The sequence below is a fragment of the Scyliorhinus torazame genome, chromosome 22, assembly GCF_047496885.1.
Source record: "Scyliorhinus torazame isolate Kashiwa2021f chromosome 22, sScyTor2.1, whole genome shotgun sequence".
Taxonomy (NCBI): Eukaryota; Metazoa; Chordata; class Chondrichthyes; order Carcharhiniformes; family Scyliorhinidae; genus Scyliorhinus; species Scyliorhinus torazame.
In genome coordinates, this window is record NC_092728.1 from 87,813,765 (window position 1) to 87,837,723 (window position 23,959).

Here is a 23,959-nt window from a genome sequence, read left to right on the forward strand (position 1 = left end):
TCATTGCATTGTTAATGTAAGTCTATCTGTGACACTAATGAAGATTATTATTATATGTGCCAATTTTATAATATAAATAAATTGTAAGTTCCAACATTTCCAATTTCTGCAAAAAAAGAGATTTAATCATTCTGAACTGACAGGTCTCTCTAATATGGGTGCCTTCAACCCCCAATTACAGTTTAAACAAACATTATATTCAGCTCAACTGAGTTAAAGTAGAGTTGAGAGATTCTCTCATTCCTCCTCACACTAACTTTGTTTAGAAACAGGTACTCTAAGTTCGGAATCTGGACCTCTTAATTGCGTCTACTGTATTGTTTAAATTTGCCCAGCTACAGTAAATAATAATAGTAATAATCTTTAGTAGTGTCACAAGTAGTGTCGAAAGTCGTCACACTCCGGCGCCCATTCGGGTACACGGAGGGAGAATTCAGAATTTTCAATTACTTAACAAGCACGTCTTTCGGGACTTGTGGGAGGAAACAGGAGCATCCGGAGGAAACCCACACAAACACGGGGAGAACGTGCAGACAGTGACCCAAGCCGGGAATCAAACCCAGGTCCCTGGCATTGTGAAGCAACAGTACTAATCACCGTCCTGTCAAGTGAGTATTTAGAGTCATAGAACTTAAGAGTTTTACAGCCCATCCCGCCTGCGCTGACCATCAAGCACCTATCCTAATCCCGTTTTCCAGCTTCTAAATACTTCTTTGAAGTTTTACGGGTTCCCACCTCTACCGCCGTTTCAGGCTGTCAGTTCCAGATTCCAACCACCCTCTGGGTGAAAACGTTTTTCCTCACATCTCCTCTAAACCGCCTGTCCATTTCCGTACATCCATGCACCCTGGTTATTGACCCCTTCAACTAAGGGGAAAGGTACATTCCTGCCACCCTATTTATGTCCCTCAATTTTATACACCTCAATCAGATCCCCCCCTCACCCTTCTCTACTCCAGGAAGAACAACCCCAGCCTATCCAGTCTCTCCTGATAGCTGAAACGATCCAGCCCAGGCAACATCCTGTTGAATCTCCTATTTACCACACCACCAACTTTTGTGTCATCTGCGAACTTACTTATCATAGCTCCTACATTCACATCCAGATCATTAATGTGTACTAAAACACCAAGGGAGCCACTGATCTCTGCGGAATACCACTGGACACAGGCTTCCAGTCACAAAAACAACCTTAAACCATCACCCTCTGCTGTACCACCAAGCCAGTTTGGGATCTAGTTTGCAAAATTACCCAGTATCCTGTGGGCCCTTACTTTCTTCAACAGCTTCCCATGTGGGACCTTGTCTAATGCCGTACTAAAGTCCATGTAGGCTACATCAACCGCACTACCTTTGCCTACACATCTCAAAAAATGTAATCAAGTTTGTAAGGCTAATATCCCTTTGACAAAGCCATGCCGACTATCTTTGATTAATCCTTGCCTCTCCAAGTGGAGATTAATTCTTGCCTCTCCAAGTGGAGATTAATTCTGTCCCTCAGAATTTTTTCCAGTAATTTCCCTATCACTGAGGTTAGGCTCACTGGCCTGTAATTTCCTGGTGGTTTGTCCCTCGGTCCCTTCTTGAATAACGGCACCACATTAGTCCTCTGGCACCTCTCCTGTGGCCAGAGAAGATATGAAAAGTTTTGTCAGAGCCACTGAAACAGCAACCTGGGATACATCTCAACTGGCTCTGGGGATTTATCCACTTTTAGGCCTGTTAATACCTCCTCCCTCTCAATGTTAAGTTGTTTAAGTGAATCACAATGCCCCTCTCTGATTGCTATACCTAAATTATCCATCTCCTCAGTGAACACAGATGCAAAGTACTGATTTAAAGCCTCACCGGTTCCACACACAAATTGCCACGTTGGTCCCTAATGGGTCCTCCTCTTCCCCTAATCAATCTCCTGTCCTTAATATACTTATAAAACACCTTTAGATTTTCCTTTATTTTGCCTGCAGTACTTTTTCATGCCCCCTCTTCACTCTCCTAATTTCTTTCTTAAGTAACCCTCTGCACTGTCTATATCCCTTTAGGGCTTCTGCTATTTTGAGACCTCTGGATCTGCCATAAACCTCCTTTTTTTCCCCTAATCATAGAATTTACAGTGCAGGAGGAGGCCATTCGGCCCATCGAGTCTGCACCGGCTCTTGGAAAGAGCACCCTACCCAAGGTCCACACCTCCACCCTATCCCCGTAACCCAATAACCCCACCCAACACTAAGGGCAATTTTGGACACTAAGGGCAATTTAGCATGGCCAATCCATCTAACCTGCACATCGTTGGACTGTGGGAGGAAACCGGAGCACCCGGAGGAAACCCACGCACACACGGGTAGAATGTGCAGACTCCGCACAGACAGTGACCCAAGCCAGAAATCGAACCTGGGACACTGGAGCTGTGAAGCAATTGTGCTATCCACAATGCTACCGTGCTGCCCTAACAATGCTAACATGCTGCCCTACAAAGCTACCGTGCTGCCCTCACAATGCTACCGTGCTGCCCTCACAATGCTACCGTGCTGCCCTCACAATGCTACCGTGCTGCCCTCACAATGCTACCGTGCTGCCCTCACAATGCTACCGTGCTGCCCTCACAATGCTACCGTGCTGCCCTCACAATGCTACCGTGCTGCCCTCACAATGCTACCGTGCTGCCCTCACAATGCTACCGTGCTGCCCTGGATATCCCTTGACATCCAGGATTCTCTGGGCTTATTGCTCCCACCCTTCACGATCACTGGAACATGTTGACCTTGTATTTCCTTTTTGAATGAATCCCACTGCTATGATGTAGATTTTCCTGCAAGTAGCTGGTCCCGGTTAACGTTGGACAGATCCTGGTCTATTTTAGTAAAATTGGCCCTCTCCCAATTAAGAATTATATATTCAGTCCATCTTTGTCCCTTTCGATAACTACCTTAAATTCTACGGAGTTATGGTCATTGTTTCCAAAATGTTCCCCCACTGCAACTTCAGCCACTTGCCCGGCTTCATGACCTAAAACTAGATCTAACACTGCCCCTCGCTTGTAGGACTTTCTACATATTGGCATAAAAAGCTTGCCTGGATGCATTTTAAGCATTCCACTCCCTCTAAACCTTTCACACTTTGAATATCCCAGTTAGGGGGGGGGGGGTTTGAAATCCCCTACGATTATTACCCGATTTTTGTTGCTAAAGTACATGTGCAAGCCAAATCTATACAATAAACAGTCTCAGAAAGAAATGATATACACAAAAGTTGCTTTACATATCATACAAGTGGATATTAATACAGTAGTAAGAACGTACAACTGCAGCACTGTCACCATAAAATTGCTTGTACTAGTGTACCCAGAGTTAGTTTCTAAAGTGGAACTCAAGCAATTATACGGAAATATAATTTGGGTCACTTGCTTCCATACCTCTCTCAGGCCTGGCCCTCAAGAGGTCCTTCTACTCAGCATGTCCCTTTATCCACACTCAATTTGCCAATGCAAATTTTTTTTTTTTTTTTTTTTATAAACGGGGCCTTGACAAAAAGCAGGTTCCCTTTGCTTACAATAGTTGCTAGTGCAGGATAATCTTGAAGATAAATAAAAAAGTGCTGTGCTTGATCAGAGATGTTTAGGACATTGAAGGAAAATGCACTGTGTTTTGGTCAATGCCTCGGCTTCAGTTTCTGTACAGAGCACGTGCGTTTGCTCTGCGCAGTATTGTGTACAAGGGAATGGGATATCCTCTGAAGTGTCTATTCAGCCAAATTACCATTAATCAAACAGACTAGGCACATTACAAACCAGTATCAGTGACAAGTGGAACACAGGTTGAATTACACTCTGAAAATAGCCCACAATCAAATGAAGCAGCAACAGGCAGATATAAACAGCTCACACTTATTTTAGTAAACATGAAGCAATGAAGGTACTGTGAGGTCATTGCAGATTTCTACATTTCCAGACACCGGAGTTCATACTCATTTCAAACTGAAGAATGATAACGTGACATTTGATTCTGTTTTTCAGATATTACTCGACCGGAGAGGATTATAGCGCACCCAGCGAATACCAGAAAGGATACCACCGCCAGTAACATCTGACACCGGCTGGTTGATGACCCAGAGATGTCAGACTCTCATTAACAGTTGCATGTTTCCGTAGGGTTAGCAATCATTCGAATAGGCAGCTAGGCTGCTGAGGCAGAGCAAACCAAATTGCCGTTGTAAGGGGAGAAAAGATTAAACACCATGGTTACTCTTCTACTTCCCAACAACCCAACAACCAACTGAACTGCGGATGTAGAGAGGACTACAGCACCGAGCAGCATGTCCTCTTGGGCGAAGGCACTAAGTGGCAGTTAACAGCTGGGAGAAAAGGTTAGGAGAAAAAGGTTCTGCCTATAAAATTTTGCTAATAATTCACTCCCTGATTTTACAGTCGCCATTTCAGTAAAAGCACCACGTTTAGAAGAGATAAGCATTTCACAACTAAAGCTTGCATGCATTTTTATTCCCAAACATTCTTGCAATGGTGATCTTTTGTTATACTGACCTGTGCACAACAATCCATCTTTATAATAAAGAGCATACACTCTAGCGCTGTGGCCAATCAAAGAAGAGGTCTCAAAGGCTTCTTTGTCCTGCAGTTGTTTTATCCTCCTAACTGCCTTCAGATAAATCTTCTTCCAGTGCAGAGTGTCCTGAATTGTTTCATCAATCTGCCATCCTAAGCTTCGACAGGCCTCCTGCCAAACTTCAGTACAGGCACTTATCACCTTGTTCCACTGCTTACAGACTGAGCAGCAATTGAGTAGGGTTGAGGGGTCAAGCCATTTCAACAGATAAAAACCAAGCTCTAATGGAAGCAGTTTGAGGAAGTCACGTTTCAGAAGTGTTTCCAGATTGTTGGAGAGGTGCCTCAACTGGACAGCCCCACTCAAGCTGATTAGGTGGTCCAGGGTCTCATTTTTCTGTGTCTCCGTCAGGGTGATAAACGTGCTGGAGAGGGTTTCAAGCCATGCATTAAAGTCCTTTCTCTCCATGTGACCATGTGACAATATACCTGCGAAACATAAGACAGCATATCACGTCTGTAGTTAACGACATGGAGAACAGGTCAAATATGCAGCCAAATCAGCTCCCTGCTGCCTATCAACTGAGGGGTGAACATTTTTGCACAGAGTTTCTCTGCAAAAAAGAAAAGTACAAATTTTATTCAATTGCAACGTTTGCTTCTTTTAAGAAAGGTTTACTCGAACTAATTATCTTGTCACTTATTTCTATGCAGCTGGTATTTCCAAGTCAAACTTATTTAATTTGCTGGCCTATGTTATTTGCAGTTGCATGTTCTGCTCCTGAATTACCTTAAGAGAGCAGTGGAGGCAATGCTTTAATTCTGAACACTACTTTGTAAATGAGAAACAAAAAAGATATATTTTTAAAAATCAATCTCCGATTTCTGATAACACTGCATAAGTTACACAACATCTTCGTATGTGGAACACGAATGTCACCATTCAACGGCTTCTGTGTTTTTTTATCTACCATAACATTGACTACACTTCAAAAGGCACTTTAATGGTTGCAAAGTGCATAGTTATGTCCTGTAGCTGTGAAAGGTGCTATATGCCAACTTTTCTTTGTTTAAAAACTAAAGCATTTGGATTTCTATTGTTGTCACATTGCAATCTACTTAATAAAAAAAATTGAGTCTCTGGACTATTCGCGACCATTTTCCATTTGATTATTATGGGACAAATATTTTCAAAACTGTGATAGCGACATGCTACTTCACAACAAGGAAGAGTGGACATGAGCTGATTTGCTGAGAATTGTCATTCTTTCAAATAAATAGCATTTTTCTGAAGAAATCATCCAAAGTCAATCATCAGTCAAGAAAAAAAACCCTAGGATCAAATGCAGCTTCTCTGGTGTGAAACCAGTGGGTGGTGAACAGGGAACAAGCAATGGGCATCTAATGAAGCTGCATTAAATCTACCCCAGTTGTTTGACATCCCTAATTTGCAATGCAGCTGCCAGTGCAATATGTGGTTCCAATAGGCAAATACAGCCCCCAAAGAATACAACACTAAATAATCCTTACTTTCCTTTTAACATCCATAAGTCATTAAAAAAAAAACTTATAACAGAAGCACATCTTATCAAACTGGAGGCAGGAAATTGGCCACTGCTGCAAGCTCTTAAGGGATTACAGCAGTTTAAAGTGAAGTATTTTGTGGCCAAATAAAGGGAAGCAATGTTATTGAGCTGCAGGAAGATGCACAAGGTCAGCAAGAGTGGGGCTCCAAGACTCGCTGGCACAGCATTGGAAATGCTGGTGGCGCACATTTCAGAGGATAGCCTTCTTCCTCTCAGATAGAAACAGTCCACACGTGAATGCACACAACATTTTCCTCCAGGATCTGGCTGCAGTGCAGAATTTGGGACTCCTGTTTACATTGCATTCCTTCTGCCCTATTCACCTCCACACAATCAAATGTCCCTTTCTCATTTTCATGGCTTGCAGTCAATCAAGAGGGAAGCCTCCTGACACTTTTCTGCTTTCGCTCATTCTCGAAAACTGCTGCCATCCTCACATCTCCCATTGATTATCTCTCATCATGCACACAATTGTCAGCAGGGTCGCAAGTCCTTAAATCAGGACATACGTAGTCACTTCCACACCTCTTACAGGAGAAGACTGGGGGTGGGGGGGGTTTCTGCCAGTACACAAACATTTGCTCCCATGAAAGAGGGTACACTGACATACTGAGAAGTCACAGCAGTCTTTGGAGATAGTGAAGCTACATGCTTGTTACAACAGGATTTGTGTCAGGTGTCATGAGAATGTCACTTTAAGAAATGTTTGTCTGTTCATGTTACTGCAGTGATGTCAGATTGTCAGAAGAACTCCTACATCAGACTCCTATTTATTGACTCCAGCTCCGCCTTCAACACCATAATCCCAGCCAAGCTCCAAAACCTAGAACTTGGCTCCCCACTCTACAACTGGATCTTCGATTTTCTGACCAACAGACCACAATCAGTAAGAATGAACAACACCTCCTCCACAATAGTCCTCAACACCGGCGCCCCGCAAGGCTGCGACTTAGCTCCCTACTCTACCCCCTGTACACACCGCACACGACTGCAAAATTTGGTTCCAACTCCATCTACAAGTTTGCTGACGATACGACCATAGTGGGCCGGATCTCGAATAACGACAGGTCAGAGTACAGGAGGGAGATAGAGAACCTAGTGGAGTGGTGCAGCGACAACAATCTCTCCCTTAATGCCAGCAAAACTAAAGAGCTGGTCATTGACTTCAGGAAGCAAAGTACTGTACACACCCCTGTCAGCGTCAACGGGGCCGAAGTGGAGATGGTTAGCAGTTTCAAATTCCTAGGGGTGCACATCTCCAAAAATCTGTCCTGGTCCACCCACGTCGACGCTACCACCAAGAAAGCACAACAGCGCCTATACTTCCTCAGGAAACTAAGGAAATTCGGCATGTCCACATTAATCCTTACCAACTTTTACAGATGCACCATAGAAAGCATCCAATCTGGCTGCATCACAGCCTCGGAAGGCAACTGCTCGGCCCAGGACCGCAAGATCCTTCAGAGAGTCGTGAACACCGCCCAGTCCATCATACGAACCTGCCTCCCATTCACTGACTCCATTTACACCTCCTGCTGCCTGGGGAAAGCGGGTTGCACAATCAAAGACTCCTCCCACCCGGCTTACTCACTCTTCCAACTTCTTCCATCGGGCAGGAGATACAGATGTCTAAGAACACGCACGAACAGACTCAAAAATAGCTTCTTCCCCGCTGTTACCAGACTCCTAAATGACCCTCTTATGGACTGACCTCATTAACACTACACCCTGTATGCTTCACCCGATGCCGGTGCTTATGTAGTTACATTGTATACCTTGTGTTGCCCTATTATGTATTTTCTTTTATTCCCTTTTCTTCCCATGTACTTAATGATCTGTTGAGCTGCTCGCAGAAAAATACTTTTCACTGTGCCTCGATACATGTGACAATAAACAAATCCAATCCAATCCAATTATGGGTGGAGCTGAGCTCTGGCTCTGCTTTTTAGTTTCACTTTGAGAAAAGCTTGGGTGTGTCTGCATTTTTTTGGTTTCGTTTCAGAGTTGGAGCTGCAGCCAGCCACAGAGAAGGTGTAATGTTGTTCTCTCTGCCATGTAAAGACCATCTCTTGATCATTTGGTGAATTCAGAGTGATAACTGTTCTCTGTGAATTTAAATCTGATGTGCTTCTGTTAAAAGTTTTTTTTAAACGATATTATGGATGTTAAAAGGAAAGTAACGATTACTTAGTGTTGTATTTGAATTGATGGGTGCTAAGATGTCACTGTATGTTTTAAAAAAGTTAACTTGAGTTCACAGAATAAACATTGTTTTGCTTTAAAAAATACTTTTCCATTTCTGCTGTACCACACCTGTAGAGTGGGCCGTGTGCTCCCCATACCACAATCTAGTAAAAGTTGTGGGTCAGGTGAACTCCATGATACACTTTGGGGTTCTCTAAACCCTGGCCCATAACACAGATATCATTCTACTTGACTCAGTCATACATTCATCTCCTCTAACGCAAGAAGCTAGTGTGGCATAGTGCTGGCATTGAACCAGCAAGTGCTAAGCGCTGAAGTTGCTTCCTTACTCTTATCCTTCTCCCCTTTTCTGCTAGATCTATCAAAAGACTGATGGCAATGCAATGTCACCGCTCTCTACACCAAATAGTAACACAGATAGGTCAGGTGGCAATGGCAAAGAAAGTCAAGGAAAGAGTTAACTGGATGGCCAGTTTATAAGTCTGGAGAGGACACAGATGCAAGCTTCAGGGTCCTGTCATTTTAAATTAGATTCCTATGCTCCAGCAATCACTGAAGGCACTGAATTACCTGTCAGGGAAATGGCAAAACGGGTCAGATAGTATGAAAGGGTTCTCATATATCATCGATATCTGCATTGAACCATGTAGTCACCTTGATGCCCATTGCACAGAGCATCCCTCGAGCAGTAATAGCATCTTGCAGGGACACTCATATGGGGGCTGTGCAAACTCTGGTTTCAACCATCTTCATTGCCTCAGGCAGGTTTGGAGATCAAATGGACAGGGGCTTCATTCAGATCACTGAGCTACTCTCCTGCAGATCAGTAACAGTGGCAGTTTAAGCAATGGGAATGCAAAAAAAAATCCATCTCTCATGATAACACCCTTGTACCTTTTCAAATCCTGAAAACCAATACCCATACCCTGATGCCAAGCTGGTCCCACAGATGGTGAATTGTTAAACTCTGAAGATGGGCTCGCAATCCACAGTTCCTAGAATTCACTAATCATCAACATCATGTGAGCCCCTAATTGAGCCGGAACAACCCACCTCCATCCACTTTGCAGCTTTTAGAGAAATACCTTACTGAAGCAATAAAGATGAGGAGCTCACACAGAGGTGACAAACAGTACACAAGCTATTAGAATCACAATGTAATTTTAAACTTTTATGTGGAGAGTGTTTCTGTCTTAGCTGTTGATCTTCCAATATTGGGTCACCTGAACTGTAATTTTGCTATTTGGGGCACATACTGATGGTGGTGTTGGGCATTGACTGTTAATGCAAGAGAGCACAGATTCCTCTGCTGAAGCTCTCTTTAATGAGCTGTTGCTAAACAACTCTGGATACACTCCCCTCCTGCTTCCTCACCACCCCCTGTGCCATCAGTGTACACTCCCTCATCATGCTCAAGGCTGCCCATAATGGTGGTTTCATATCAACACATGAACATCTTCAAAATCGTGCACACACAGCACAGCACAATAAGGAGCATTATTACTGGGCAGCAGTGTAGGAAGCCAATAGACAGGGGCGCACATCTGAATCATTGTTTGAGCATTCTAATGATTGATGTGGGCTTTGGTTGCTCTGATTGTTGGGAACTTCTACTGTTGGCATTGGGTACCTAAAAGATGTCAGAAACCACGTGGGCAGGAGAGAACTCTCAAGAAGCCAACCTTTAAGGTGCTACACAGAGGAAAAGCATGGGGAATTGGCTGAGTGATACAATATAAACACATCCAGGTTGGCAAGACAGTGGGGTCGGAGACTTGCACAATGTGCTGCTGGTCGACACACAACAGCTGACCATTCGTTACTCGAGAGCAGTGTAAAGAAGCCCAAAAGGAGATGTGGGTGCAAAAACAGCTTGGATTTGGGCAAATCCTGCAATCACCAACACCCCATTCTTCTGTTTTAGTGTTCATGGGAATACTTATAAATGTGTTCAATAAGGCAACAGGCACATAGATTATTATAAAACAATGTGGTGCCTGAAGTCCCTTTATAGTTCAGAGCCTATATAACAGTGGCAAGTACAGTAACTTCAAAGACAAAACACCTTCAAGCTGATGCCAGAAATATTACTCCAACGCTCCATATGACACTTACCTGCAAGGAGCGGAGGATTGCTTCAAATACGATATGAAATGACTGCGTCACATGGATTTGGGTCGGATCAGGCAGTGACATTATTTGGAAAGCAAGACGAGGAAATTGCATTGTCATGTCTCTATTTCACATTCATTTATTCAGGAGGTTCCCACCTGTTTGACATGGCAGTTCAAGCTGCCAGGAACGATGTTTGCCAGAGATGTGGGCAGGAAGAAACAAAACTCCATTTCTACCCACTACCATCCTGGTTCTGAGCAGAAATAAGGTGAGCAAAGTCATCCAACTGTGTTCATAGAACAGAATCATAAAAAGTTCACAGCACAAAAAGAGGCCACTTGGCCCATCGTGTCAGCACCGGCCAAACAAGGGCCAGCTAGTCTAATCCCACTTTCCAGTATTTGGTCCGTGGCCCTGCAGGTTACCGCACTGGAGGTGCATATTCAGGCACCTTGTAAATGGGCTGAGGGTTTCTGCTTCTACTACGCATTCAGACAGTGAGTTCCAGATCCCACAGTCCTCTGAGTGAAAAGGATTTTCCTCACTTCCCCTCTAATCTTTCCATTAACCACTTTAAATCTATTTTCCCTAGACACTGACCTCCATCCATTCTATCTAGGCCTCTTAATTTTGTACACATCAATCAAATATCCGCTCAGCCTCCGGTGAGAATAACTCAAGCCAATCCAATCTTTCCTCTAGCTGTACCCTCCCAGTCCTGGCAACATCTTCATATCTTCTATGTGCTCTCTCTAGTGCAATTACATCTTTTCTGTAATGAGGTGACCAGAAGAGCACATAATACTTAAGTTGTGGCCCAATTAATGTTTTGCATAGCTCCCGTTCTGGGGCTGGTTTAGCACAGTGGGCTAAAGAGCTGGCTTGTAATGCAGAACAATGCCAGCAGCGCGGGTTCAATTCCTGTACCGGCCTTCCCGAGCAGGCGCCGGAATATGGCGACTAGGGCTTTTTCACAGTAACTTAATTGAAGCCTACTTGTGACATTAAGCAAATATTATTATATTAGTCGACTAATAAATGAGAAAATTCAATCTGCCTTCTTAACCACCTTATCGATCGGTCCTGCTATTTGCATGCTTTATCACCAAGTCTTTATGTTGCTCGTCAACAAGGAAAAGTACTACCTCCAACGATCGCCACAGCAGGAGGGACAGAGTGGGCAAAACAGGGGTTGATCTCAATGTACACCCAGACCCACAAGTTCAACAGAAGCACCAGCAGGCAGCCAGCTACCAAGGGCGGGGTCAGTAAGGTTAGTTGTATTTCGGTAGTCTGGAGACACATGTCCAAAATAAATTATAATTTCATTATAAATGTATTATCTTTTATTAAAAGTGCTAGCGCACATATAAAATACACCAAACTGTAGCATGTTTTGGTGCGGTACATACTCGCATATCAAGGGAGTGACGACCTCTCTTTCGCCCTACTCATCCATATGGGGCTCAGGCAGCCAAGTTCGGTGTCAATTTAAAGACAAGGTGCCCCTGAATGTCTGTTCACCTCCTTAAGCATCCCAAGGAATCGGAAAGGCATCATCATGTGTCCAATATACTGCAAGGAGAGTTTAAATGTTAATCGCCATATCTCTTCAACCGATTGTGTGGGTCAAGGTCACATAACCCAAAGCCCAGGAATAGCGGGCCGAATATTCTTTCGTGGACCTGAATGTTGTGGCTTGAACGGTATACACAAAAAAGTCTAAGTTAATTCAGGCAGAGGGTTGTATTCAGGAGGTTCTCGGCCAGTCGTGTCGAAACACATCACATTACCCATTCAGTATCTCGGTGGCAGCATGCGATGATCTGTCCCAGCGAGACCACGGCATGACTCCCTGCAGCTTACAACCTCACGGTCACTGCAGTTAGGTGAATACAAATCAACACCATTGAAATGGCTGATGATGGCAACCCTAAAGGAAACGTCTTGTCTGTAAATATTTCCTAACCGCTGGAGGCCCGTCAGATAGTAACAGACAAACGACATGTATCCACTCCCGATGAACGTTTCTCGGCCAGTTGCATTAGCTACCACCATTCGATGCCCAAAGTAGTGGCATTCCGGCGGGGAGGCGCAATCACTGCTATATAGAAAAGGCAAAAGATTCTCACAGCTACAGTAACCTATCGCCTTAAGAGAGTCATAGTTACTCCCGCCAATCAGGGATCTGTGGACATTCACTCCAAGTTCCCTCACTTCCTCAACACCTCTTTGTGTCCTCCTATGTAATCCCCAAATGCATCATCTCACACTTCTCTGGGTTGAATTCCATTTGCCACTCTTTTGCTCAAATGACCAATCCATTGATATCTTTCTAAAATCAACAGCAATCATCCTCGCTGTCAACCACATGGCCAATTTTTGTGTCATCTGCAAACTTCTTGATCATTCCTACATTTACTTTCAAATCATTAATATATACCGCAAACAGATAGGGAGACTAGTACTGAGCCCTGTAAAACCCCACTGGCAACCACTTTCTAGTCACTAAACATCCATCAACAATTCCACTTTGTTTCCTGCCACTGAATCAATGTTGTATCCAGCTTGCTACATTCCCCTGGAACTCATGGGCTTTTTTTTTAAACCAGTCTGCCATGTGGGACCTTGTTAAAGGTCTTGTTAAAGTCCATGCAGAGAACATCAACAAAACTACCCTCATCAATCCTCTTAAGTTTTAAAAAGAAAGACATTCTCCGTCTACTGACAGCCGACCGGTTTAAAGTCACTCTCCGCACTACTTCTGGGACACCAGTTCAGCTGGTCACGTACTCCCCTCTAAGTCAGCAGGCCGTAACTTCAAATCACATTCCAGAGCTTCAGCATGTGATATAGGCAGATACTTTACTGTAGCACCGAAGGAGAGTTGCACTGTCAGATATTGTGTCTTTCGAGTGAGCTATTAAGCCAAGTCCATTATCTGGGGATCGCCCAGTGATTTGGTCAATATCCTTCTCGGAATCAAAATGAACTTTAAATAACCCAACATGTAACAGAAAATGAAATCTTTAGACTTTCCTCTCTTGAACCTTAGTGCTGCCTGCCCGCAGCTCTTCATCTTGATATCTTCAGAGACAACATGCTGCTATAAGCTCAATGATGCAAAGATCACAGACCGCCAAAGTTTAGATTAAACACAACTGGATGGAAATGGACCCTCTGCAAAGCTCTTGCGGTGATGTATAGAGTCTGCAGACACTGCATCCAGTCAGGCAGAATGAGAGGGAGAACCCAGGCCAAGATTGAAATCGCAAGAAGATCCTTTTCAACAGCAAAGTCATGCAGAAAAGCCAGTTGTGTATGATGGACTGGATAGTAAACAATAAACAAAATACTATCGATGCTGGAAATCTGGAAACAATGGGAAATGTTGGATTTAATCAACTGGTTAGGCAGCAGCTAGATTTTTTTTTAATTCACAGGATCCGGCAATATTACAGCCCTTAAAATCGACAAGGTGTGAACCATTGAGTGACTTTGGTTTCCTCCACCCGAGATTCCGATTTAGGATCTAGCATTGTGAGAAGGTGCAGCAGAGCTTGTAAAAAAATATATATTTATGTGTTTTATTGATTATAGCAAGACATTGCATATGATGCAACACAAGAACTGATGAGCATGTTAGAATCTCTCGACCTTAATGGCAACGATTTTAGAGTGATAAGAAATCTTTATTGGGACAAAACTGCAGCTGTAAATGTTGAGAGCTATTTAAGCGATTTTGGGAAGATTAAATGAGGTGTCAGTCAGGGGTGTGCTTTCTTCCCAGATTTATTCAATTTGTATAGTGAAAATATTCTGAATGATTGAGTGAGGAATTGAACAAACGAATGAGATATAAAATAGTTAGTTCAAATATTAGTTACAGTAACGTAGATAGTAGTGAGTTCACAAAGGACAAAGGAATTCAGAAAGCATGGCAAGGAGGATGGTGAAAAGGATGCTGGGTAACAAGAGGCCCAGGGTTAAGGAATGCGAAGTGCGCCAATCAGGATATATGGCCAGGTCAGGTGGTGTATAGGATGACCTATGGGAATCTTGTATGTGAAACATGATGCCATTTGAATGTATTTGCAGAGATTTCTTTGTCTCCGACCTCACTCGGTTCCGGAGCTCCAGGAGACAGCTTGTGTGTTCTGGAACTCATTGCGGAGCGAGTCAGCCTTGCAAGTTGGTTAAAAATAAATAATATACCTACAAATCCATCTCGAGTTTTATTGAGGCCAGACTGACGGGTAAAGAATTCAATATTGTCATTAGGATCTCCCTGGATTATCAGTTGGAGGTTACAACTTTAATAATATAAGATATGCCAACAGAGTAGAGTGAGAAGAAAGGGCTGAACGTTAATTGCAAGAAAACAAAATATCTAGTCATGTCCGAGAAGAAAAATCATACCAGGATGTAAGATCACAGTGAAGAATGAAAAGATCACACAGGTCGACAAATTTTGTTACATCAGATGGAAAGTGTGACCAAGTATTAAGACCAAGGATTGGGAAATGCCAAAGAACCATTTCAAAAATGAAAAACATTACAACCAACTCAAAATTAGCGATGAAAACAAAGTTGAGAATCCTGGAATGCTATACCATGCCAATCCATCGCACCAACTTTGTCATACAGAAATGATGATCAGTGAAGCAATGCAGAGAAGTATTGAGGCTGCAATGTTGTGGTTTTTGAAACAAATAGAATGAATGAAGAAGGCCATTCGGCCCATCGAGTCTGCACTGGCCCTTGGAAAGAGCACCCTACTTAAGCCCATGCCTCCACCCTATCCCCATAACTCAGCAACCCTACCTAACCAGTAACCCATGGACGGCACGGCAGCACAGTGGGCAGCACTGTTGTTTCACAGTGCCAGGGACCCGGGTTTGATTCCCGGCTTGGGTCACTGTCTGTGTGGAGTCTGCACTTTCTCCGCGTGTCTGCGTGAGTATCCTCCAGGTGCTCCAGTTTCCTCCCACAAGTCTCAAAAGACGTGCTTGTTAGGTGAATTGGACATTCAGTGTACCCGAACTAGCGCCGTAGTGTGGCGACTAGAGTAACTTTATTGCAATGTTAATGGAAACCGACTTGTGACACTAATAAAGATTATGATTATTATAACCTTTTCAATACTAAGAGCAATTTTGTATGGCCAATCCACCAAACCTGTACATCTTTGGACTGTGGGAGGAAACCGGAGCACCCGGAGGAAACCCACGCAGACAAGGAGAGGAAGCGCAAACTCCACACAGACAGTCACCCAAGGCCAGAATTGAACCTGGGTCCCTGGAGCTGTGAAGCAGCAGTGCTACCCACTGTGTCACCCACAAATAATGAAGATATTTTGGACAAGCCACACTACCAACGAAGAGGTGCTAGGAAAACCTGAGACCAAAAGTACCCTGCTGGCCAGGATCAGGAAGAGAGAGTTGGAATTTCCTGGGATGTAATAAAAAGATCATGATCTGGAAAGTCTGATGCTGATGGGAAAGACCGTTGCTAAAAGAGATCAAAGTAGGCAAAGAATCAGAGCCTCGCAAACTGGATTAATGCACAACTAATAAAGATGATCACACCTCCGGAGTAAAGTTAACACACAGGTCGATGGCCAACACTCTTGTGGCGCATGGTGCCTGAAAAGAGAAAAAGTGTGTCTGTGGTCATGTGAAATTTTGTCAAAACACTGTTTATATCGCAGCTTGATTCCAATTAAACTCAATGTATAATAGTTTAAGAGGGCATTATGCAAAAAATTGTGTGTTTCTCACAGTATTGTTATAGATCTTGTCCTTCCAGATTTGGACTGTCTTGAGACATCATTATGACTCATATAACATCTAATGTGTACGTGCAGTGGTAATATTCAGAGCAATATAAACAAATTAAGAGCAAAGGTATCTCCTGCCCAACATCAAGTCATTTTGTCTTATGTACGTTCCTTTCTACACTAAACTATCAATAAGAACTAAAAAATATGGTGTTAACAGCATTACTGCTTTCGCTGGCGGTGGGATTCTCTGCTCCCACCAGCAGGGCACCCCCACCCTCAGGTTTCCCGGCAGCAAAGGGCATCTTCAATGGTAAAACCCATTGACTAGCAGCGAAAACAGAGAATCACGCCGCCAGCGAACTGCTGCTGGGAAACTCGCGATTGGGGGTCCCGGATAATCCAGCCCTACAAGGGTGGCACGGTCGCGCAGTGGAGGGCGTAGTGGTTAGCACTGTTGCTTCACAGCTACAGGGTCCCAGGTTCAGTTCCCGGCTTGAGTCACTGTCTGTGCGGAGTCTGCACATTCTCCCCGTGTCTGCACAGGTTTCCTCCGGGTGCTCCGGTTTTCTCCCACAGTTCAAAGATGTGCAAGTTAGGTGGATTGGCCATGCTAAATTGCCCTTAGTGTCCAAAAAGGTTAGGTGGGATTACTGGGTTACGGGGATAGGGTGGAGGTGTGGGCTTAGGTAGGCTGCTCTTTCCAAGGGCCAGTGTAGACTTGATGGGCCGAATGGCCTCCTTCTGCACTGTAAATTTTATGATTCTATGACATCAGGTGATCTACTCAGCAATGCAGGAACCCAGCACCATCACAGGACAAAAATCAAGTTGTCGACCTCATTCCAAAGTAATTCAATTCAAGAACATAGTGTAAGAGCCCTTCCCGTTTATTTCCTTTGGTCCCATTTCTTTTGGATGTGCCATTAAGCAGAAGACTTAAAGTTGAAACCACCTGCTCGTCAGGACGCTGCGTTCTCAGGTTTTGCTTCTGGAAAGGAGAAGCCAGATTCTCCAACATCGAGTGGATCTTGGGAACGAGGTTTGGAGATAGTCGGTTTGATTGGTTAACCGGCAACCAGTGAGTGGGTTGTCCAGGGACAGTATTCAACCCGACAACGGTCAGTGACTGGTTCCTGCATGATGCTTTCTGAGAACTGGGCAGACGTATTTAGACCTTAGGAAGTGAAAGGAACGCACTCTCTCTCTCGCTGAAGTGAAAAAAGTGCTGTACTGTTCTGAAAGCAGCGAGTGCCTGGCACATCCTTTACTGTAAACGTGAAATGATGCTGAGTATGCAGAAAAGTGGGCAATCCTGCCAGAGAAAACTATTTCAAGCCTAGAATGTGGTAGTATCAAAACAACAGCCTGAACTCCAGAAAGACAATGACTGGAAATCATTCCAGTGCATCAAAGATCCTTATACTTTTATTTGTATTCATATTTTCTTTCCCGTTCCTCTCTGTGGTCTGTGTGTATGTTGTATATAGAGAGAGTGGGGCGAGTTAGGAGGTGGGTTGGGAAAGGTGTAATAGATAGTTACATTTTCGGTCCATTTAATTATAAAACTGTACATTATTAAAAAATTGTGCTTTAAAGTTACAAACATTAGTTTATTGGGCACAACCAAGGACCTTGGGTATTTTAAATAAATATAATTTCACTTGTGTTGCGACTCCAGGTCAGGTGGGGCTGGAATTGACTGCACACTAGCCCAGGGTGTCATGACATAGTTTGGGGCCAGTCTGGGATCTTTAGAATGGTAAACAGTGATGATTTGGAGTATAGTATATATTAAAGAGGCATAAGGTTGGTAATAATAATCTTTTATTGTCACAAATATGAAGTTACTGTGAAAAGCCCCTAGTCGCCACATTCCGGCGCCTGTTCAGGTAAGCCGATACGAGAATAGAACCCGCGCTGCTGGCCTTGTTCCGCATTACAAACCAGCTGTCTAGCCCACTGAGCTAGTATAATAGTATAACAGGGTGGTTCTGGAAGCTGTTGAAGCCTTTCTTCAGCTGGAGGAGCTGTCTTTGGTTTATTTAAAAGGGTTTCAAAAATACAAGTCAGTTGAATAGGCAATTTTTTTATTGTTGAACTTTTAAAAAAAATTTAGAGTACCCAATTATGATTTTCCAGTTAAAGGGCAATTAAGCCTGGCCAATCCACCTACTCTGCACATCTTTGGGTTGTGGGGGTGAATGTACAAACGCTACACAGACAGTGATCCGGGGCCGGGATCGAACCCGGGTCCTTAGTGACATAGGCAGCAGTGCCACTCACTGCACCACCGTGCCGCCCTGAATTGGCAAATTAGCTAAACGTCGAGGTGCTGGTTGAAGCTAAGGTAGCGGAGATGTACACTTGGGTCTGTTAGAAACACGGGAGAGCCCACAAGCAAGTAGTCTAGGTAGCGTAGCATAAGAAACACTTTCTGGTGAAGAAACCGATCTGGAGAGGATTCAGTTGCCGTTCGAACATGAGGGGGAATTTTTTTTAAATAGACATGCTAGAAAGAACAATCGAGATACGGGGAAAAGACTGGTCAAAAGGAAATGGTGAAACTTGATGTGGAAATAGAAAGATTAGCAAGGGAAAAGGAGAGAGAGAGAGAGAAAACATCAACTTATAAAGGTTGGAGACAAAGACAGAAGTTGAGGAAAATCAAGAGGGAGGTGCAACTCTTCCCAGTCCAAATCCTCGTGGGGGTATGTTGAAATATGTACAGGCCCTATCAAAATTTGAGGAAAAAGATGTGGAGACATTCTTCATCGTACTTGAGAAAATAGCAACTCAAATGGGGCAACCAAAGGAAAAGTGGAGATTGCCCATGCTAGTTAAACTAACAAGGCGAGCGCAGGAAGTTTATGCTTCTCTGGATAGGTTCAACCTATAAGAGAGGGTGCCTAAGGATTACGACAAGGTAAAAAATACTATCCTGGATGCATATGAATTAGTTCCAGAGGCATATAGGGAGAAGTTCCAGAATCTAAGGAAACTGCCGGGACTGACTTATATAGAATTTAAATGGGGTAAGCAGAACAATTTTAATAGGTGGATAAGAGCACTGGGAGTTGAAACTACCTATGAGGCTCTGAGACAAATCATTCCCTTGGAAGAATTTAAGAATTCACTACACTCTGTGATAAGAACCCATGTTGACGACCAAAGGTTTATGAGCTAATCCATAAATTTAAAGCTTAGTTCCGTCACCATCATAAGTTTGAAAATGATGGGACTTCCGGTGACGGCGGGCGGGAGGCAGCCGCGCGTTGGAGGGCTCCCGTTCGGGAACGGCATTGTCGGGGGTTAACACCCGGTCCTAGGGCCAGCGAAGGCAGTAAAAGTCGGGAGACAGCACAGAGGAGGGGAATGTCGAAGACCAGCAAAAGAACGGCCGTGAAAAAAGCAGCTGAAAGTCCGTCGGGGAGTGGAAAGGTCACCACGGGGTCAGTAAAGAAAATGGAGGCTGGAGCAGCAGGGGAGGCCGCATTGCTTACGGCTGAAGAAATAACTAAGGTGATGGCTGCGGAATTCGAAAGGCAGTTTGCAAAATGCATGGAGACGGTGAGGAAGGAGATGAGGGAGGTTTTGAGTGTGCTGGTGGAGGAGGCGGTTTCCCCAGTGACGACGGCGGTGGCGAGCGCAGTGGCGGAGGTGCGGGAGCAACGGGAGGCGCTGAAGGAAGTGGAGGAGACGTTATTGCAGCACGGTGATCAACTTGCCTCGATGGGTAAGGAGATGCGGAAGGTGATGGACATTAACAAGGATCTGCGAGGAAAAATGGAAGACCTGGAAAACAGATCCACGCGACAGAATTTGAGGATTGTGGGGCTGCCCGAAGGAGTTGAAGGACCGAAGCCAACTGAGTATTTTGCCGCGATGCTGGCAAAACTATTGGGGGAGGGGGAGGATCCCTCCCGATATGAACTGGATCGGGCTCATCGGTCGTGGAGGCCTGTACCAAATGCGAGTGAGCCGCCAAGGGCAGTGACTCTGTGCTTCCGTAGGTACAGTGTGAAGGAGAAGGTCCTGAGCTGGGCCAAGCAGAAGCGGGTGGTGCAGTGGGCTGGAGCTGGTATGCGTGTATACCAGGACTTTACGGTGGAGCTGGCGAGGAGGCGGGCTGCCTTCAACCGGGTGAAGAGGGCACTGTACATTAGCAAGGTGCAGTGCGGCATTGTATATCCAGCGAAGCTGAGGGTGACTTATAAGCTCAGGGACTTTTATTTTGGAATGGCGGAAGCAGCGGAGGAGTTTGCAAAGGCAGAAGGACTGTGGCAGAACTGACAAATTGAGAAATGGCCATGTGCCGATGTAACCTCATGACTGTATTTTCTTCTTTTTTGTTTCACTGCGTGCGGGTGTAGGGGCTAAAGGAGCCAATGTTGTATATATTTGGACAAGGGAAGGGATGGGACTTTCACTCGAAATGAGGGCTCTTTGGGGTGTAGGTGGATATGCAGGGTGTGTGTGCTAAAAGGGGATCTCTGGGCTTTCCTAGGGCCGGGCAAGGGGGAAAGGGACCCGGGCGGGGGCCTCCACGCTGGCCGGTTTAAGCCGGCCAGTGAACGGGAGTGAGGTGGGGGGAGGGGCTGCGGCCATCGGAGCCTGGCAGAACAGGGTCCTAGTGGTCTAGCCGGGGTTGAAAGTTGGGGGGAAGGAATTGAGGTTGGGAGGAGGAGTTTTACAAGAGGCAGTGGACGGGAGGAGCTGGAGACTTTGGGGGGGGGGTGGTACAACTCTTGGGTATCATGTACCGTACTCTTTCAGAGGCTGGATGGCGTTGAGTGTAGGGGGGGGGTGGGGAGTGGACTCTCTTGGTCAATGGTGACCATGGGCAGTCCCGGACTCCTTTTTCTTTTTTTCCTTTGTTTCCACCGTGGGAGGGTTTGGTTTATTGGATGCATATATTGACAGTTGGGCCGTTGTTTGGGGTGGTGGGAGGATGGGATCATTGGTATTGTTAAGGGGATTGATTTTGTATTTTTACCATTTACTGTTTGTGGGTGGGGTGTAAATTTTTGAAGGAAAATGTGAAAATGGAGAATAATTTTTTTTTTTTTTTAAGTTTGAAAATTATAGGAATTGGGAGAATAAAAGGAAGGCAGATAGCTAAGATAAGGAATGGATAGTTAGGAATGCTAAGAGATCCCCATCTCCAACCAGGAAGGAACATGCTGAAGGTGGAGGTGAGATTCGAAAACTTAAGTGTTACCATTGCAATAAAGTGGCACACGTTTGTTTCGCATGTTGGAAGTTACAAGGAAAGCCCAGGACTTTATTGGGGTTCTGAAAAGGGAATAAAAGTGCAGAATACTACAGGACATACTGGAGCTCTTGTGAGAACTAGGAGACCTGCGGCAAACACTGCTGTGGGAGCAGGTGTGACTTTCAAAAGGCTTTTGACAAGGTCTCACATAGCAGATTACTATGTAAAGTTAAAGCGCATGGGATTGTGGGAAGTGAACTAAATGTAGTATTTCCAAATTTGCAGATGATACAAAGTTGGGTGGGAGAGTGAACTATGAAGAGTATGCAGAGGTGCTTCAGCAGAATTTGGACATGGCAGATGTAGTATAACCTGCTGGTAGTAAAAATAGGAAGGCAGATTATTATTTGAATGGGTGTAAATTGAGAGAGGTGGATACACAGCGAGACCTTGGTGCCCTCGTGCATCAGTCAGTGAAAGTAAGCGTGCAGGTACAGCAGGCAGTAAAGAAGGCAAATGGTATGCTGGCCTTCATAGCAAGAGGATTTGAGTGGAATAAGGATGTTTTACTACAATTGTATAGCACATTGATGAGGCCACACCGGGGGTATCGTGTGCGGTTTTGGTGTCCTTATCTAAGGAAGGCTGTTATTGCTGTAGAGGGAGTGCAACAAAGGGTTCCCAGGCTGATTTCTGGGATGGCGGGACTGTCATATGAAGAGAGACTAAGTTGGTTAGGAATAGATTCATTGGAGTTTAGAGGAGTGAGGGGGCATTTTATAAAAACTTATAAAATTCCAACAGGATTAGACTGGGTAGATTCAGATAGAATGTTCCCAGTGGTGGGGGAATGCAGAACTAGGGTTCCATTTGTGTCCCATTTCTAGAAAGACTCACAGGAGCTTGTCAGGTAGCCCAAGAGCATTCAAAGATTTCGGGAGCAGGAATAAAAATGTGGGCAGACAAACATGCCATTTCCATAATATTCTAAGCTGGAGATGAGGTACTGGTCTTGTCGCCTCTGAACGTGAAATTCAACAGCCCCTATAAGGTAGTTCGGAGAGTCAGTAAGATGACTCCAGGTGGTAGGAAGAACCGATTATGGCACATAAATATGTTGCAATATCATTGTAGGGAAGAAGATAGGAAGGAACCAGGTAGTAGAAGTAATAGAAGAGGACAGGGATGGTAAGAGTAAGGTAGGGGAAGAGGTCGACTATTCACAGAGCGACTCTCCTTTGAAACGCCTAGCAAATACAGCAATACTAGAACAGTTAGATACTGAGTTTGCATACTTAGAAGAAGAGCAACAAAAAGATCTCATAAAGCTACTGCAGAAGCATAAGTTTTGTAAGGACCCACTACATTAACTAAACATGATGTAGACATAGGGACTCCAACCCGATAAAGCAGCATCTATATTGACTTGACCCACAGAAACTGGCTCAGCTAGAAGCAGAAATCCAATACATGTTGGAGAATCATTTAAATGAGCTGGGAAAGAGTAGCTGGAGTTCACTGGTCATGTTACTACTTAAGCTGGATGGGACAACCCAGTTCCGTATAGATTATCGGAACATCAATAATAGTAATAACAATCTTTATTATTGTCACAAGTAGGCTTACATTAACTGCAATGAAGTTACTGTGAAAAGCCCCTAGTCGCCACACTCCGGTGCCTGTTCGGGTACAGAGGGAGAATTCAGAATGTCCAATTCACCTAACAGCACGTCTTTCGGAACTTGTGGGAGGAAACCGGAGCACCTGGAGGAAACCCACGCAGACACGGGGAGAACGTGAAGACTCCGCACAGACAGTAACCCGAGACGGAATCGAACCCGAGACCCTGGCACTGTGAAGCAACAGTGCTAACACTATGCTACCGTGCCACCCATCACCAGAACGGAGTTGAGTCCGATTCCCAGGTTGGAGGACTTTGTCAATAGAGATAGGCAGTGCCTCTTGCCTTTCAAAAATCAGAATTGCACTACATCCTTATACAGCCCTGGCCAGGAAAAATGCCTGTTGACCTTTGCCCGAGTTTTCTGAATTCTCACATGTCCTGCCATTGGTATTTTGTGCCACCCGCAGTTATTTACCTACGATATTTGAGCGACCACTATCTGATGAACAACCACCCATTCCTTTCTGCAATCATCGTGTATACCAATGCTAGAATTGACCGTGGACTAGCCCAGGGTATTGTGACAACAGGGAGGTGGGCCTTGTGGTTTGAGCTGGTACAGTGTTATTGCTAATCTAATTTCAAGGTCACTGCTTTATGCAGTTTGCTCACAGGGTTGAATCAGGTTCCTGCTGAACAGAACTGTCATAGATTTATCTACATCATGTGTTAAGCATGAAATCAAAGCAATTATAAGTCAGCAAAATTATTCAACAATCCAGTCTACTGAGCAGGCTTGATAGCCACGGAAAATGCCCTAGGCAGCAATCTATTCTTCCTGGGTTCAAATCATGAGAGACAGCACACGATTTTTCTC

General features: G+C 44.5%; 1 protein-coding gene across 2 annotated transcripts in view; it reads right to left on the reverse strand.

Annotated features, from left to right (window-relative positions):
- fbxw2 (F-box and WD repeat domain containing 2) overlaps positions 1 to 23,959 on the reverse strand; it is a 60,427-nt gene that overhangs the window by 29,011 nt on the left and 7,457 nt on the right. For both annotated transcript variants that reach the window (XM_072488529.1, XM_072488528.1), the window contains exon 2: positions 4,538 to 5,047. In XM_072488529.1, coding sequence (XP_072344630.1) covers positions 4,538 to 5,027 — 490 coding nt within the window. In that variant the 5' untranslated portion in view covers positions 5,028 to 5,047. The remainder of the gene's footprint in view (positions 1 to 4,537; positions 5,048 to 23,959) is intronic.